We start from the raw sequence: 18,920 nt of genomic DNA, 5'->3' as shown, positions 1-18,920 counted from the left end.
AAGAAAAATAAGGGATTTTACTAAAGAACAATCAAAACTTTAAAAACTAAAAAGCAAACTTACAGGGAATAACATTTATATTTTAACCTACTGAACCCTAACATTAAAAATATCAAAACTCTAATATTTTGACTTAAGGTTTGTTATAGCAATTATTGTTAAGTAGTTGTACCAAGGGGTTATAACTCTGTAAGCCAGGTTATAAGTGCAATGCTTCCTGGTCAATGTCACTCCTTCTGTTGTTCCTCCCAATTTCCCCCCTCCCATCCCTATCCTCCAGTTACACAGTTTATTTTTTTATATAATGCATATAGAATATAATGACTACATTTATTCACCCTTCCTCCTCCCTGCATTCCTACCCCCTAAAACATGTTTTTACTTCCTGGTTCTTGTTTTGATAAGCAGAACATTATTTGTTCTTACATCGTTGGATTCCTCCCTTAGGTATGTTGACTTAAGGTTTTTTTAAAAAGATAAATGTAAGAAGTTGGCTAATAGTATAGTACTATTTCAGCTGAGTAAAGCTGTCCATTTACAGAATATCCCATATTTCTTCTACCTTACAAAACTATTCCACAAGACAAGGCAAAACTTGTTTTAATATGTATTTATAATTTTTTCCAGTCCTAGAGCTTGAACTCAGGGCCTGAAGGCTGTGCCTAAGCCTCTTTATGCTCAAGACTAGTGCTCTACTACTTGAGCCACAAAGCTACTTCCAGCCTTTTCTGAGTAGTTTATTGGATAAGAGTCTCACAGACTTTCCTGCCCAGGCTGGCTTTGAACTGTAGATCTCAGCCTCCTGAGTAGCTAGGATTACAGACATGAGCCACTGTTGTCTGGTTAAAAGGTTGTTTTAAACTTCCCAACATCATTCAGCATGCCAGGCTCTAAGGCAAACCCTAAGCCATAATTTTTAAATAGTCTGAATGCAACTTTTGAATGCATCAGAATTACTAATGTAGGCCATGCACGATGTTATGTATCTGTAATCTCCACTACTCATGAGGCAGATTGGGAGAATCATGGTTTGAAGGTCAGTAAAGTTATTTAGAATTTATTTTATCAAACAAGCTGGGTAAAATGATATGACCTGTAATTTCAGTATATGGGAGACAGAAGTAGGATTGTAAGCCAAAGCAAGCTCAAGCAAAAAGCATGGGACTCTATCCATGGCTCAAGTGAGAGTGCCTATAATAAGCACAAGGCTTTGGAGTACTTGAGTTTAAACTCCAGTATCACCAAAAAATAAAAAATTTTTAAAAGGAAGAAGAAGAACAAGAGGAAGAGAAGAGAAGGAAGAGATCAGTGACAAACCATTTTAATATTACCGCCCAGATTTTAATTCAGCAACTCTGAAGAACATTCTGGACATACAGGAATCACTTTTAAAATCTTTCAGGTTCTCCACAATACTGCACTTATATAAGATAAATAGAATTTAACTCCAGTTAAGCAGCAAAATGCCAGACGTGGAGACATGGCTCAAGTGGTAAACTACCAGCCTAGAGTGAGAAAATAAACTAAGAGTGCAAGGCCTAGCACAAGAGAGAGAGAGAGCGAGAGTGAGAGAGAGAGAGAGAGAGAGACAGAGAGACAGACAGAGAAACAGAGAGGGAAGGAAGAAGGACGGGAGGGAGGGAGAGGAAGGAGGGAGGACAGCCTAATCATAAGGAGTTGGGGATTTTTTATGTTTATATTCATCAAGGGGGTAAGCCATAGTTTGCTCTACTTGTAGAATACTTGCCTGGCTTTGGCATCATTGTGATACTGGCTTTGTAAAACGAGGTTGGAAGGCCTTCCCCTTTTCCATTTTTTTTTTTTGAAAAATTTTGAAAGGTCTGATTCATATTAGTTCTCCCTTAAATATCTTATAGAATTCAGGGATGAAGAAATCAAGTTCTGGACTTTTTGGATTTTTATAACTGACCCAGTTCAATTTCTTACTAATTTCATTCATTACTAATTTCATCTCATTACTAATACATTTAGATTTTCTATTTCTTCCTGTTTCAGACTCGGTGAGGTCTGTGTTCCTAAGAGTCACTATACTGTCTTTTGAGTTCCCTTGTATAACAACAGTTGACTACTAGTAGTATGGGAATATATCCCAAATATGGGATAGCTCTCCTGTCCCTCCTAATTGAGCCTTTTTGTGTGTGTGTGTGGGTGATGGGGCTGGTCGATGTCCCTGAGCTCTTTTGCTCAAGGCTAGCACTCTATCTCTTTGATTCACAGCTTTCAGTTTTTGGTGGTTAACTAGATACACAAATCTCACAGACTTTCTAACCCAGGATGGCTTTGAACCACTATCCTCAGATCTTAGTCTCCTGAGTAGCTAGGATTACATGTGTGAGCCACTAGTACCTGGCTGTTATTTTAATTTTTGTTTTACTATCATCCTCTTTTTCAAATAGGCCTCTCATTACTTATATTTTTCTCCCACTATACAGTGAAAAGTAAGTGTTTTACTTCCAAATAATATGAAAAATACAATTGTTTCTTAATTAGAACTACTAAAGAAAAACATCAAATAGAACAGGACAAAAAGCAAGCACTAATATTCTGTAGCACTGCAGAGTTTTCTTGGCCCCTTACCACTTAATTTTCCCACAGAGAAACCTTGCTCTTACGTCCTAACTCATAATATAAAGCTGATGGACTATATTTATACTTGATATTTGACTCACCAATGCTGCATGACATATATGTACACAATTCTAATAAAAATGCATACCTGAACTCCTTTTAGTGTGTGATTTAGTGTATCAATAAAGTTTTGAATTTCATCATTTTTATTTGCCAGAGTTGAAATGATCCTTTGTAGAGCTTCCTAGGATTAAAATATTATCTTTTAATAAAAGAAAATCATAAATCTTAACAACTTTATGTAAGCATATATTATATAATGAATAGGAACAATGTAAAGATCCTTATTGCTCAAAATTTCCAAAGGCCTATAATTACAAAAGGTTTATACTTTTGTACTGTCTTAAACTGTCTTATTGCCAGTATACAACATCATCATAATTTCGGACTGAAGATGATCAATATGATTTCATACAACAATGCTTTTTAGGCCATAAGGCCATGGGAAGGAAATAGAGCCAAATTCTTAAAGGCTGCAAAAACAAATGGAAACTTCTCATGTAACATCAGAATATGAAGAATAAGGGAAGGAGACATTGACATTCAAAAATATTTTATTTATTTACAAAAATTTTAAAATACACCTTACAAATATGAAACTAGGTAATAAACATGCATCTAGGATAGTAACACTCATTTCAACCTTATATATGTTTGGAACCACAGTAAATAATCCATTTTTGTAGCCAATATCAAAGACTTTATTAATATTTTATTATTTACTTTGGTCATACTCTAGTACTGTTCAGTAAAAGTTCATTTTGTTGTTGTTGTTGTTGTTTTTTGGCCGTTCATGGGGCTTGAACTCTGGACCTGGGTGCTGTCCCTCAGCTCTTCAGCTGAGCCACAGAGCCACTTCCGGCTTTCTGAGTGGTTTATTGGAGATAAGAGTCTCACAGCCTTTCCTGCCCCGACTGGCTTTGAACCACCATCCTCAGATCTCAGCCTCCTGAGTAGCTAGGATTATAGGCATGAGCCATCAGTGCCTGGCTTGTTCAGTAAAAGTTTTTGTGCTAACAAAAATGTTCTGTTAATGTACAAGTCGTTATGTCGAAAAGGAACTTTACAACTTTGGCGGGGGAGGGGAGCTGGGAGGATTGGGTGGGTGGGGGAGGGGGAGGATGGGAAGGGATGGGAAGGGGAAACAAAGGAGACTACAATGCTTGATAAGAAATGTACTCATTATCTTGCTCATGTAATTGTAACCTGTCTGTACAGTATTTTCACAATAAAAAAAAAACGAAAAAAACAAAAACAAAAACAAAAATGTTCTGTACATACTCTATTCAAATGGGAGCCACTAGTCAGGTTAATATAGTCTTTATGTGGTAGCACAACAGAGGAACTCATGTATTAACTTTTTTCTTGAGACAAAGACTTGTTACACAATACATACCTCACTGCTAGTGAGGTAAAGATTAGGCTCAGACTCACTCCACAGACTGTGCTTTTAACCTCTTTGAAATACTGCCTCTAATTCCAAATGACTACCCAATTATATGGGATACCTAAAATTCTACAAATATTTGGTTAGCTAAGTTTTCAATGATTTTTATATAAAACTTCTGGAAATTCCATAAGTAAAGATTCACAGCTGTGTACCATGAACTATACCTAGCAAACTTCAGGGTAAAGATACCCTCACTGAGCTAGAACAGGGCAAGAGTTTATTATATTTTATTATATTCTATGAGAAAGAAGTGCCAGATCCCAATGGATTCGGGCCAACAACGAAATTACAATTGTCATGGTATATGTGAGTACAATAAAAACTCAAATGAATTTACATACACAAAATATAAATAAATACGTACATAAAAAGGTGGATTTAATTCAGAGGAAAATTAAACCTTCCAATTTTTTATTTTGTCTTTTACTAGCAAGTTTTGTATGTGAGGAACTTTGCTGAAAAAAGCTTTGAAAACAGCTGTAGCATATTGCCCCAGCAAGGTAGGCTATAAGCCCCAAAGATTTTCTAATAAGACTTCTTGTTTTTAAAGCTCCTGTTACAAAGATACCCAAATGCTCTCATATTCAAATTAAGTGTTACCTACCTTCTGAAAGTTACTAGACTCTTGTCTAATAGTGATGTTAGAGGCTGGAATACAGCATTTACCAATTGCAGTTTTCTCATTCACCTTAGCACAGCACTATCCAATCGAAATATATTATGAGCCAATAGTAGCCACATCAAAAAAGTAAAAGAGAAAAAAATCAAAGTCATTAAAGTATTTTACTTTACCCAGCAAATCCAAAATATTGTTTTTTTATGTATAATTAATACTTAGAAACTATCTAGCTACGCACAGTGGTGTACACCTATAGTCCAGCTTCTTCTGGGGCGGTGAAAGCAGGATTGCTGGGACCTAAGAGTTTGAGGCCAGCCTGTACAACACAGGAAGAGCCCAATTAAGAAAAAGTATTATCTATGAATTCCTTTCTCATTCTTTTTATTTTTGTCGGTCATGGGGCTTGAACTCTGGGCTTGAGCATTGTCCGTCCCTGGGCTCTTTAGCTCAAGGCAAGTGCTCTACCACTTGAGATACAGTGCCACTTCCATCCTTTCTCATTCTTTTTAGGAAGGGTTTACTAAATCTTCAAAACCCAGTGTATAGTTTCAATTTACAGAACATCTCTCAATTCAAACTTGCTACATGTCAAGTGCTTTAAAACCTCACATGTCGGTGGTGGAGCTTGAACTCAGGGCCTGGGTGTTACCATAGTTAAGATATGGAACCAACCCAAATGCCCCCCCCCCCCCAGTAGATGAATGGATCAAGAAAATGCGGTATATATGTGTATATGATGTCTATATATGTATATACACACACATACAATGGAATTCTATGCTCCCATCAGAAAGAATGACATTGTCCCAGTTGTAAGGAAATGGAAAGACATAGAAAAAATCATATTAAGTGAAGTAAAGAAGATCCAAAGAAACATAGATCCCATGGTTTCCCTCATTTGTAATAATTGGTATATGACTAGGATAGTCCCAGCAGATGAACATTATGGCTCAATAGCTACATACATATGACCATAAAAGATGATGCTAAGCAAAATAAACTCCAAGACATGGAAACAAGAGGTTTTTCTTTGTCGTCGTTTTTAATGTACTATGTGATTTCTTTTTTCTTCTGTGTTTTTTTTCCCCTATGGTTTATTCCCTGTTATCACTGTATTTACTTTTGGCACCCTGGGTATTGTATATACATTTATCTAAATTAGAGAAGGGAAGGGGAACAACAAAATGATGAGACAATGGACAAAGGGTGAACCAATGCAACAGCGATACTTACAGGACAATATGGTGGAAATCAACTGTACAACATGGGGAGAGTTTCAGGGGGAGCAAAAGTGGGAGAAAAATGAAGCTAACAAGGTCCACAAGAAATGTACTCACTACCTTATGGATGTAACTGTAACCCCTCTGCACATAACCTTGACAATAAAATTTTTAAAATAATTAAATTTTTTAAAAAAAAAACCCAGGTGGCTAGAAGCTGGACAATGTAATTTTAGAGGCCTTTTCCAACCAAATGTCTACAAAAGTCTTAAGGGTAGAAACAAGGAATAGGACCTACTAGTCCTATTCATTTGGAATAAAACATAAACAATCTAAAAGACTTCTGAATCTTTTTCATAAAAAAAGCAGCTTTTCTTTTTTTTTTTTTTGTCAGTCATGGTGCTTGAACTCTGGGCCTGAGTGCTGTCCCTCCGCTCTTCAGCTCAAGGCTAGCATTCTACCACTTGAGCTATAGCGCCACTCCCAGTTTTCTGGTGGCTTATTGGAAATAAGAGTTTCATGGACTTTCCTGCCGGGGCTGGCTTTGAACCATGATCCTCAGATCTCAGCCTCCTGAGTAGCTAGGATTACTGGCGTGAGCCACCAGCACCCAGCCAAGCAGAATTTCTTTATGAATTTTTGTTAAAAGAATTAATTATAATTCTTGAATTATAATTGTCATATACAGAGAGCAGTTAAAATGTTTAAACTAGCTAGATGTTTGTCAGTGGCTTACAACTACACTCCTAGCTACTCAGAAGGCTGAGATCTTAAGAATTGAGATTCTGAAGAAAGAAAGAAAGAAAAAAAAAAAACCTAGGAGATTCTATCTCCAACTGACAAGCAAAAATGCCAGAATGAAGGTGTGGCTCAAGTGGTAGAGCACTAGCCATGAGCAAAAAACGCCAAACAAGAGCTCAAGACCTTCAGTTCAAGCCCCAGTTCTTTGCACACACACACACACACACATACACACACACACACACACACACACATTCAAACTAGTTTCTTTTGCCAGTGTTTCACTAATTTCTCAGTTATTATCTACATTAATTGCCACTAAAAACTAAAAGATTGCTGGGCACCAGCAGGCTCACACCTGTAATCTTTGCTACTCAGGAGATTGAGATTTGAGGTTCATATTTTGAAGCCAACCTACACAGGAAAGTCCATGAGACTCTTATCTCCAATTAACCACTAAAAAGAAGCAAGTGAAACTGTGGCTCAGTAGAATACTAGCCTTAAGCAAAAAACCTCAAGTACAGCACCTAGGCCCTGAGTTCAAGGGACAGAACCAGCCTCACTAAAAGAAAAAGAAAAGAAATGAAAGAACCCAGAGAACCACCTCTCATTTATGTATATATAGAGAGAGGTGGGGGGAGTGTAAAGATACTGTACAGAGGGGTTGCAGTTACATGATTAAGGTAATTCGTACATTTCCTATCAAGCATTGTTACCCCCTCCTTTGTTTTTCTCCTATCATCTCTTCCGTGCCCCCCCAACCAGCTCTCATTTGAGATTCTAGGACAACTATTTTAAAAAAAGATACTGCAACAAGAGACAAATTCTTCTCACCTGTAAAGTTTAATGCTGACTAATACTTTTCATAAAGTTTTCCAAGGATCTTAAAGACTGAAAATGTCCTTGTGCCAAGGTTGGCAGCTGACAAATGCAAGACTGTACCTAAGGACAGCTGACCTGCTAATTAAACTCAAAGATCACCAAAACAGACTGTCTACTTTGAATGATACTGTCTTGTACTTCCAAAAAGTAACATCTCCTGAAAACTAATCAGATCTTTACCATTACCCTGTAATTCATTCAAAGTCTGCTACTGCCACAAGTTAAAACATGTTTCTCAATTTGTATTATCCTAAGAAGTATGGATTAGTAATTTTTTTTTATTGTGAGAATACCATACAGAGGAATTACAATTACATGGGCAAGATAACCAGTACATTTCTTATTAAGCATTGTTGCCTCCTTTTTGTTTCCCCTTCCCATCCCTTCCCATACTCCTCCCTTCCCCCCAACCATGTCTTCCCCCCCACCCCCACCCCCACCCCCACCAAAGTTGTTAAGTTCGTTTTTCGACATAAGGACTTGTACATCTCATTGTTGCAATGGGTCCACCTGTATCCCTAGTTAAACGATTTGTTTTTTTTTCCCCTTCCCCTCCACAAATTATACCAACATCAAAAAACAGTGTAAGAATGAGTTATACTATGGGGAAGGGACATACAAAGCAACATAGAAATCATCTTATAAATATGATAGAAACAATTGCATGAAAGGAAAAAAAACATTTGAATACTTATCTTGGGGTTCATTCCCCTAACATTATTTCTGAAAAGATGTCCTACTTAAAGCCTTTGGAGGATTGGTAATCTACATGAAATTTCCTAAAGCTTTAAAAATACTTCTCAGAAAATAAAGTTAGGAAAGAAAGGTCTCTAAAGGCTGATAAAATATCTCTGGAAAATATGGTCTCATATGTTGTAGAGAGAATATTCTATATTACATTTTGAACTTAACCCAGAGTTCCAGGACAGACAGCCTGAGGGTCTATCACACACATGTGTGTATGCAAGGACAAGGACACACACACACACACACACACACACACACACACACATACACACACACACACACACACCCCTAGATAAAAGGTCTATACTGCAGAAAACAGTTTTTATTGACTAATGTACAAAGACTTAGGGCCTCAATTATTTCCAGGGGATGCACTACAATTTCTAAGTAGCAAAAGCTTCCTGGCCTTAGCCAAAAACACCACTGAGACACTGTGAAAATGGACAAACCAGCTGTACAAGGCTTTAGAGCCCCTAGCATTCCCGATCACACCTATTTTCAAAGCTACAAAATATAGTATAAACTACAAAAGCAGCAAACACTAAGATCAACAACTGTAAGAAAATGATGGTGGCCTTGGTAGCTAATGCAAACAGCCTGCTGCCTCTATCAGAAGCTTTTTCAAACTGACAGGAAAGAGCAGTATCCTGAAAGCTCCCCAAGGGCCAACTGCTGAAACTGGCTCCCAGAGCTCCACTTGTCTTTCATATGAAACTGCTGTGAAAAGGATGAGAAAATGCAGAAGAGGCTATTTTATACAATAAAATAGTGCTAGTTCATCAAGAAGGATTGAAAAATAAGTTATGGAAATGAACAAGGCTTCAATCATTCTAGATCTCATAAGGATATTGACTTCTTAAACCTAAGATATAAATCATATTAAGATTAATAAGATTAATTAGAGCTCAGCAGAACTGGAAAACAAGTCACAATCATCGAGGTAGTTATTGAAAACTATCTTGTTCACTTCTATAACTTATTTGCCAAAGATGCCATTTGCATCACCTCACATTATAGACCTCTCTCTTTTAAAGTAGGCAACAAGTTAAAAAAAATCTAGAAAATTCTATCCAGCTAGACAATCAAGGTTGTTCTAGTTGACCATACCTATGGCAACATTAATAAAAGTTATTTCCAATGTGATAACAGAAGGTGAAAAAGGAAAATTGAGAAATTCAGGAATCTGATGAACATAACACAGTGAGTTAGAGGAAAGCTCTGCCTTTTCTAATAGTGAAACGGCGCTACCTGAACACAGACATAAACAAAGACTGAACTGACAATTCTGATCATCTAGCTTACCAACTGGAAGACCTAATGCTTGTGAAAGAACTGGTGGAGAATATGTACTTCCCATCCTGAGTTCAGCTGTAAGAAAATTTAAGTGGCATCAGAGGCTGAGAAAGAAACCTGAAACATATAATGACCTCTGAACTGGAATTTTATTCAGTGAAGCCAAGGAGGTAGGGTAGATCCAAGGGATCCAGCTCTCCCCTCAGAGCACTGTTAAAGACTGCTGACAATGTTAATGTTGAATTTTGTTTTAATCTTTGTTGTAATTTCTGTGATTGAGTGAAACTGACAGAGTGGTTCAGCCTTTTTGAATGACATCAATAGACAGTTCATTAATGCCTGGCATGTGGAGCTATAAAATGTCAGCAAAACAACCCTATTTCAGGTAAATGGCTTGGCTGCTCTCATTGAGCCCAGATATCGTAAGACATTATATCACTATGAGAACACTCTAGTTGCAAGGACCACTACAACTGAGGCTACTACAGTTATGAAGTCCTTATTCAAGTCACAACCATCCCGAACAACCTGCAGTGGCCTTGGAAGGCAGCACCCTAGGCAAAACTTGCCTCAGTGAATCTCAGATGACTGTAACTACTCTTGCTCAAGATGCTCAGGTGTGCACCACCCTAGTAAAGAAGCCAGTGATTGGTGGAACTGAAAGCTATGCTGTGATTGATACAAACACAACCCTTCATTGCTTGTCACATTCCAGCCGCACACATCTTACTGAATACAGATTGCTCAGTTCACGTGTGTGTGGGGTGTGTGTGTGTGTGTGTGTGTGTGTATGCCAGTGCTGGGGCTTTAACTTGGGTCCTGGGCACTGTCCCTGAGCTCTTTTGCTCAAGGCTAATGCTCTACCACTAGAGCCACGGCTCTAATTCTGGCTTTTTGTGGTTAACTGGAGCTAAGACTCTTTTCCTGCCAGGGATGGCTTCAAACTGGGATTCTCAAATCTCAGCCTCCTGAACAGCTAGATTACAGGCAAAAGCCACCAACACCAGCTCAGCTCACTTTTTACGTCAGTGAGGACACACGCTGTCATTTGGTGTTAGAACATTAGACCCAGACCCAATAAAAGGCTTCTCCTGAATGATATTTTCTTGCTTAGTTATGATTTCTGTGGTAAGGAGAATAACTTAAACTGTAACATGCTGAGGCAGAAGAGGTAGTAGCAGTGAGGCAGAAACAGACTGTAACAGTAGTAGTAGAGATGGCGGCAGACATAGAAGTAGCAATAGAGGCAAGAAGAGCAGCAAGCAGAAAAGCCTGAGTAGCCAGGGTCAGAAAACAGGAGCAAGTGGAGACTACAAGACTACATTACAGTCAATAGAGACACATACTTTGCCAGGAAAACCAGAGGTCCAACCAACTAATAAAGAAAGGCATAATGAGAGAGTGATAAGGTACTCTTAGACATTGCTGATAGCATTATAAACTGACAGTCCTTCTAAAGGGCACCTTGGCAATATACAGATCAACAGATTTTTTTAAGCCTGGTGCTGATAGCTCACACCTATAATCCTAACTATTCACGAAGCTGAGATCTGAAGATCACAGTCTGAAGCCAACCCAGACAGGGGAAGTCTTTGAATTTTTTTTTGGGGGGGGGGGTCCAGTCGTGGGGCTTCAACTCTGGGCCTGGGCGCTGTCCCTCAGCTCTTCAGCTCAAGGCTAGCGCTCTACCACTTGAGCCACAACGCCACTTCTGGCTTTTTTCTTTTTGCTTATGTGGTGCTGAGGAATCGAACCCAGGGCCTCAGGCATGCAAGGCAAGCGCTCTACCACTGAGCCACCTTCCCAGCCCCAAGACTTTGAAATTCTTATCTCCAACTAAGCACCAAAAAATCCAGAAGAATGGCTGGCTGTGGCTCAAGTGTTAAAGCACTAGCCTTGAGCAAAAAAAAAACTCAGAGACAGACATCAGAACCTGAATTCAAGCCCCAGGACTGGCACAAAAAAAAAAAAAAAAAAATATTTTTTAAAAAAGAATATGCACATTAGGTAATTCCCACTTCTACAAAAATTACATAAGCAAATGATTAAGAATGTAATCCTAGCTACTCAGGAGGCTGAGATCTGAGGATCTCGGGTCAAAGCCAGACCAGGTAGGAAACTCCATGAGATGCTTATCTCCAATAAACCACTAGGAAACTCGAAGTGGCGTTGTGGCTGGAGCGGTAGAGCATTCACCCTGAGCTGAAGAGCTGAAGGGACAGCGCCCAAGCCCAGTGTTCAAGCCCCATGATCGACTAAAAAAACAAAAAGAATGTAGGCAAGAGGGATAGCTATGTTCTTATCATCATTATTCATAACATCTAAACATACACTGAGAACAACATAAACATAACAAAATAATTATTAAAATCAAGTAATGCTTGTTGACAGTGACTCACACCTACAATCCTAAATTGGAAGGAGGAGATCAGAATAGTAACTTCCAGGCAAGCCAAGGCAAAATGTTCATAAGACCCCATCTCAACCAATAACTAGGCACAGTGATATATGCCTGTCATCTCATCTATACCAAAGACTGAGACTGATAGGACTGCAATTCTAGGCCAGCTCAGGCGAAAAAGTTCACGAGACCTCACCTCAACAGAAACAGCTGGAGCACATCTCTCATTCTGGCTGATAGGGAGGAGTATAAATAGGAGAACTGTGGTCCAGGCTGGTCAAAAAAGCAAGACCCTATCTCAAAAGTAACCAGAGTAAAATCTGCTGAAGACTTGGCTTAAGCAGTATACCACCTGCCTAGCCACTGTAAAACCCTGAGCTCAAACCTGAGAACCATAAAAAAAATCAATATATAAAAACCAAGAAATAAATCCATACTACTAAATAATAATAATAATATAAATAATGCCAGGAGCTGGTGGCTCACGCCTATAATCCTGCTACTCAGGAGGCTGAGATCTGAGGATCATGGTTCAAAGCCAGGCTGGTTGGGAATGTTGGTGAGACTCTTATCTCCAATAAACCACTCAGAAAACCAGAAGTGGTGCTGTGGCTCAAATGGTAGAATCCTAGTTTTGCGCTGAAGAGCTGAGGAACAGCACCCAGGCCCAGAGTTCAAACCCCACAACCACCACCAACAACAACTATACACACACACACACACACACACACACACACACACACACACACACACACACACACACAATATAATAAATCAAGTGCTGAACCATTAGGAGTGTTGTTGAATGATATCAACATAGGGATATTTAATGAAAAGTTTTAAAACATGATGCCATAGTACAATACCATAATTTTTGAGGTTCTATACATGTATTTAAAAAATGTTTAGTAAAAATCCTGAATGAGATTATCTTTGAGTAAGCTGGGTTGTAAGTAATTTTTATTCATTTTCTTTTATCTGTAGCTTACATTTTCCTACAATTCAGGGAAGCAAAGAGGTAATGAAAATTCTTGGATGTGAAAAAATACCTGGTTTAAACCTAGACTAGCATTTACTTTCTAGTTGTGTGACTCAACAAATCTCTTCACTTTTCTGAGCTTAATTTTTCACATTTATACAATAGGAATAAAATTGTTTTGAGAATTTAAAACAATTAAATATTATGGAAAAATACTCGAGTTTGTTTATCTCTTTTATAGGGAAACATTTTTTTCCTTCTTTCCCTTACTTCTTCCTTTCCTTCCTTCTCAGGAGTAATTTTGGAACATGGGACAGCTGGTTGGTTAAAGGGTATGGTAAGATTCTTTGAACTGCTAGAATACAATACTAAAGCAAAAGTCAGCAGGTGTCAGGGTAGTTTAAGGAAGCCAAACATAGATATGCTATTTGCTCTAGGTTGTCATGTTTTAAAACTTCTGTTTAATTCAAACTCCCCAATCTAGAGGTATTAAGCCTTACCCGTCACAACCCTCTTCCAAGTTAAAATACTATGAAGAAAAAAACAAGTAGAGAAAAGGTGACAATTGACAATGTATGCGCTTGGTGACTTCCTTCCTCTGGGATCTCTTTATTATTCCTATAGTAAATACTGTTCCTAGAAACAGAGATCCTTGAATGTGAATAACCTGTACAAAATTTAACTTAAACTATCAAATTCCAAGGACCAAGATTCTAGAACAGTGCAAAAATGTCTGGCTTCAATGTCTTCTTTGAGCAAGCACATTCATTCCATCAGGTAAAGAAACCTTTGGGATTTTATCTTAAAACCACTTAAGGACATAATCAAAAGCTTGGAGTTTCAAAGAGACTTATCCATCACACATCCTGTTCACAAAAGTGCCCCAGAAACACAATATAAACAAAATACCTCTGTTTTTTTAGGAGATAATACTGTGGTTTTCTGTACCCAACAGTATGTCTTACAAACCCAAGGCAATTACACTTCCGTCCTCTACTCAAACAGAGCATCTGTTTCGAACAAAACACTGAAGTCAAGTCATTTTCACAGACAAAACAGCAGCTGGTCAAGCTAATCCATTTGTTGACAAGGCCCCAGCAAGCTTCTGTACGTCTGTCCAGTTAACTTAGCCGCATTGTCAGACTGCATGAATCAGAACTTCCAATCCTCTTTCAGTTAGGCTTTAACAGCTTTTCTTTGGCATCACCATTCAAAATAACTTCTTACAGATGTAGAAGCAGAAAACAGACTTTAAAGGTAAAAACATCTACACTGGATTGGAAAAGGAACAAAGTTATTTTGAGAGTAAGTTTATGAAATTAACAATGCCTAGGCAGTGTTATGTGGTTGCTAAAAAATAAACACAAGCCTAACAACTACCCTTTTGAGGGAAGTAAATTATTATTTCTATTTTATTGATGAAGAAATAAGAGCTGAAGAGCAATCCACCCAAGCTCCTATGACTCAAAACTGGCTTCACACTTGTCCTCCTCATAACTTAAAGCCCAAATCCCAATGCCTTACAATGGTGTGTGTGTGTGTGTGTGTGTGTGTGTGTGCCATGTGTGTGTGTGTGCACTCTGTGTGTGTGTGTGTGTGTGTGTGTGCCATGCTCACCCTTTATCACAATTTGCAGTACTTATTTTCCTTATACTGAGGTTATCACCTCTACTACTATTTTAACATTCTAAGATAGGAAATAGTCTCTAAAATTCATGCTTGAGGCATACTATTGTCTTATTTAAAGAGAAATACACATCTACTTTAGTTCACCAAGTTTTGAGGGAAGTAACTAATTCTTGCAACACTTCATGAGAAAAGAAAGCTCAAATTCAGAGCACTGGGTTCTGTAAAGGGTTGGAAGAAATAATACCACTTACTCTTTGTAAGCTATAAAACAACAGTTTTTATTCAATAAAAGATTATTTCATATCACCAATGAAATTCAACATATTTCTAGCATTTGTTAGCTGACTCTTAAACTTACTCAATAAGAAACACCAGAACCAATTAAAAAAAAAAAATCAGCTAATTCCTCACTGTCCCTGGGGAAATAACACATGATACAGAAATAACAAATGATACAGAAATGTATCATTTGACATTCAAATAGGTTAAAATCATAGCTAATCCTATTTTACTGCCCAGGCAGTATTTTAGTAGTAATTCCTCATAAGCTTTAAAAGTTTCTTCATCACTGCTGACTAAATGAAGAAATAATATTAATCTATTAGGTGACTTGCTCTGTATTACAGAGCTGGTATATAACCAGGGAACTCAACACCATGGGATCCCAACTTTTACTCTTCCATTTGACCTCTGCTGATGTCCATTCAAATTACCATATGCTTTTTGTCTAATAAGATGTGAGACAGTTAACATATTTAGGCAGAGCTGTCAACATACACATATTCAAAACATGCACGTATTTTAAAATAGTCTTGAAAATAATACATATACACAACTGAGTTTCAAGTCAAACACCTACAATGAAATCAGGTGCACTTTTAATAGTCACTGCTGAACACATCACACTAGTCAGTCTCTCATGCCAGAACTCCAGTGGTCCTCAGGAAGGTGAATCCAGGATAAAAAAAAAAAAAAAATTGTTTCAATAAGTCTTCCAAGTGCTTTCTATCTAATAATAGAAAAGCATGGCCTCTTAGATTTGCCCTTGCTTTCTTTCCCCTGCTGCATTATTAACAACACTTGTTTTTGTTCCGATATTGTATTATATCTCAATGACACTATAATGTAACAAAGAGAACGGAGTGGTTTATTTCTATAGAAGGATTCTGACTGCCTGTTTAAAAAAAAAAAATAAACGAACTTGCAATACCTTGGCTACATTAACTAATTGGTGCTTCATCAGAAAAGGTTATTCTGTATATCCTTTTTCCAACTTGAAAGCATAGAACATTCCACCAAGACCCTCCAGGGTCCCCACCAGGGTGGGAGAGGGTGGGGCGGGCCCTGACAAGTGTCAGTCTTCCCTCCCCATTCAGAAAACCCTAATATAAACAGGTCCTGGGAAAGGCGGGGAGGGGAGGGGGCGCAGCTACCCCGAGGCCTGGGCCACCGGACCTAAAGAGCAGGTGCCGGAGCCCCAGACAGGAGACTGGCTGGGAGACACGAGCTCCAGCTCGGGCGTCCGCACGGAGAGACCCCCCACCCCACCCCGAGAAACCTAAGGCCGAGCCCGGGTTCCCGGTCCGAGGGGAAGGACACACCCTCAGGCGGCGGCTGCGGGAAGAAAAGGGGGCCTAGAGCCCGGCGGGGCGGGACGGGCGACAACAAGCGTGGGGGGCTGGGGGGCCGCTCCCCATTTCTCCTCAGGACCGAGCGCGGAGCCCAGGCCAGCCCGGGTCACTGGGCGCGGCCCCCGCATCCCTGCAGGCGCCGCCCCGCTGCGGCTCCGGCGGCCTGGCCCGCGGCGGGAGCCCGAGCCCGGGTCCCGCGCCCACCGCCCGCCGCCCGCCGAGGCCCGGGCGCCCCGTCCACCCCCCCCCCACACCCACCTGGGCCCCGGCGGCCCCGCGCCCCGCTCGCTCGCTTACTTTCTGGGAGTCCATGGCGACCGGCCGGGCCCCGACCCGCGACAGGAACCCAAGGCGGTGGAAGAGAAAGAGGAAGGTCCGACACCTCAAGACCGCTACCCGCCGCCGCTGCCTCCTCCTCGGCCCGCACCGGCCCCGCCCGGCCCCGCCCGTCCGCGCCCAGCCCTCGCGCGCGCGCGCGCGCTCCCCGTTGTCGAGCCGCGGTTGCCAGGGTGAAAGGGCCGCCCGCAGAAGGGCGGGGCAAGGAGCGCGCCGCGCCTGCGCACTGGGGCCCCCGGCCCGTACGGGCCCGCCTGGTGCCTGGGAGCCCGAGTTGGGGGCGGTCACCGGGGCGCGCGCTGGCCGCCGGCCTTCTCCTCCTTTCCCCCTCGTGGCTCAATGAGCGCGATCGCTGCAAGGCTCTGAGCCCCTGGACTCCCCACACCGTTCCTCCCATAGAAAAAGCGACATCAGATCCCTGCATTCTGCATGCACCTGGGGTGCTTCAACCCACCCTACGCTGGGAGCCTCGGCTCAGGGGTTCAGTGCGCGGGATGCATCTGAAACGTGGAAAAGAGCTTCGAGGGACATGGTGGAAATGTGTCCCCGAAACCTAGGGGTTGGGGTAGAAAGGTGGCTGGGAGACTAATAATGGGCTTCACCACCCGTGGACTTTTCCTAGCGTCTCCATCCCACCTCCAGCACCTTGCAACCTTGTCATCTTGGGAAAGCCACTCACTCTGAGCCTGTTTCATCCATAAGAAAAAAAGGATGCGGGTTTTCTAAAGGACTGTGACAACTAAATAATACACTTGAGATGCCTTGTACAAAGTGTTCACTCAGTCACAGTTGTTAGTAGTCAAGCATTAGAACCTCCTTAGACAGCTTGGGAAGGTGACAGGCTTGGAAAACTCAGGGACTTTATTTGGAAGGCTCCAAAGGTTCAACTGAAAATCACTTTTCTGAATGACTGAAAGGGAAATGACTTTTCCATGCTGGTTGTACAAACTAAGAATTCAGCAGTGACAAGGGTCCTGTTCCCCTGAAGTTACAGTGTAGGGTGGGGAGCTGACAAACAGAATGGGTGCAAGAGGAAGTTGTTGTAAGTGTAAAACAAGAAACTATGCGGAGTAAGTGGACTCAGCTACTTTTCTTCAGGAGGTCAGAGGCAGCAGCTCACAAGCCACCTAAGTGACAGAATGTCATACAAGGATCTAAGGAAGATCAGAAGAAGAAACAAGCTCTGTATTTGAGAAATATGATATCCTTTCATCTTTGGTGGTCGTGGGGTTTGAACTCAGGACTTCACACTTGCGCTGTTTGAGTTATACCTCCAGTCCTTTTGGCCTAGTTATCTTGGAGAAAGAGTCTTACTTTTTCTTAGGGTAGATATGAACCACTATTCTCCTATTTACATTTCCCGCTGTAGCTAGGATGACAGGCACATAACACCATGCCCAGCTTTTCCTCTTAAGATATGATCTCAATTTTTTTTTGGCCTGGCTGGTCTGTTACCTTAGTTTTCTTGATATTCACACTCCTGAGTACCTAGGATTACAGAAACCAGAGTACCTAGGATTACAGAAACCACTGGCATCCAGCCAAAAACAAATAAACAAAAAACTGCATTTACCCAATAATGTTTTAATGATGTCTCTACAAGACTATACCCAAGAATAATTAAGTTTCGGGAGGGTTGAGATTTCTTTTATCCATATCTGTATCCTCAGCACAGGTATGCCTCCCAGTGTGTACTCAATAAATAACAAGCTGGGCACCAGTGGCTCACCCTGTAACCCTAGCTACTCAGGAGGCTGAGCTCTGAGGTTCAAAGCCAGCCTGGTCAGGAACCTCCGTGAGACTCTTATCTCCAATATACCACCAGAAAACTGGAAGTGGCTCTGTGGCTCAAGTGGTAGAGAGTTAGCCTTGAGTTGAAGAGCTCAGGGACAGCACCCAGGCCCAGAGTTTAAGCCCCACAACTGACAAAAAAAAAAAATTTTTTTTAAATAACTGAACAGAGGTTTACAAGAAATGTGATGAAAGGTACAAAAGGGAAACAAGTTTGGTTCAGGCTTAGTGGTTAATACTTAGAAAACCTGAGTCTAGGGAGAACCTATGCACAATTTTGTTTCTGCCAGCTGCAAGACTAGAGTAGCATGTTTTTTATTAAAAAAAAAAAAAAAAGATGCTGCCTTCTCTTGGTACCAAGGAAAGGGAACCTCCTGTTCAAGTCCCTTTAATACCAGAAGTACATCCAGGCTTTCAGCCACTGCTTATCACACTGCTTTGGCCCAGATGACTGAGCTGTATACTGTAGGCCACTCAATAAAGCTGAGTCAGTTTCCCATGAGGAAGAAATGCAGCCTGGGAAATGGAGAACAGCAAGCCCACAGACAGCAT

The 18,920-nt window shown here is 40.6% G+C and overlaps 1 protein-coding gene across 1 annotated transcript in view; it reads right to left on the bottom strand.

Annotated features, from left to right (window-relative positions):
* The window catches only part of Fsd1l (fibronectin type III and SPRY domain containing 1 like), a 69,206-nt gene extending 52,546 nt beyond the window's left edge, over positions 1 to 16,660 (bottom strand). Inside the window, exons 1-2 of the mRNA XM_042698387.1 lie at positions 16,539 to 16,660; positions 2,738 to 2,833 (exon numbers count right to left, since the gene is read on the bottom strand). Of these exons, the coding sequence (XP_042554321.1) occupies positions 2,738 to 2,833; positions 16,539 to 16,553 (111 nt within the window). The 5' untranslated portion in view covers positions 16,554 to 16,660. The remainder of the gene's footprint in view (positions 1 to 2,737; positions 2,834 to 16,538) is intronic.
* Between the last annotated feature and the right edge of the window lie 2,260 nt (positions 16,661 to 18,920).

Source organism: Dipodomys spectabilis, unplaced genomic scaffold, assembly GCF_019054845.1.
Source record: "Dipodomys spectabilis isolate Male_0828 unplaced genomic scaffold, ASM1905484v1 ptg000006l, whole genome shotgun sequence".
NCBI classification, from domain to species: Eukaryota; Metazoa; Chordata; class Mammalia; order Rodentia; family Heteromyidae; genus Dipodomys; species Dipodomys spectabilis.
This window is presented reverse-complemented; position numbering and strand designations above follow the sequence as displayed.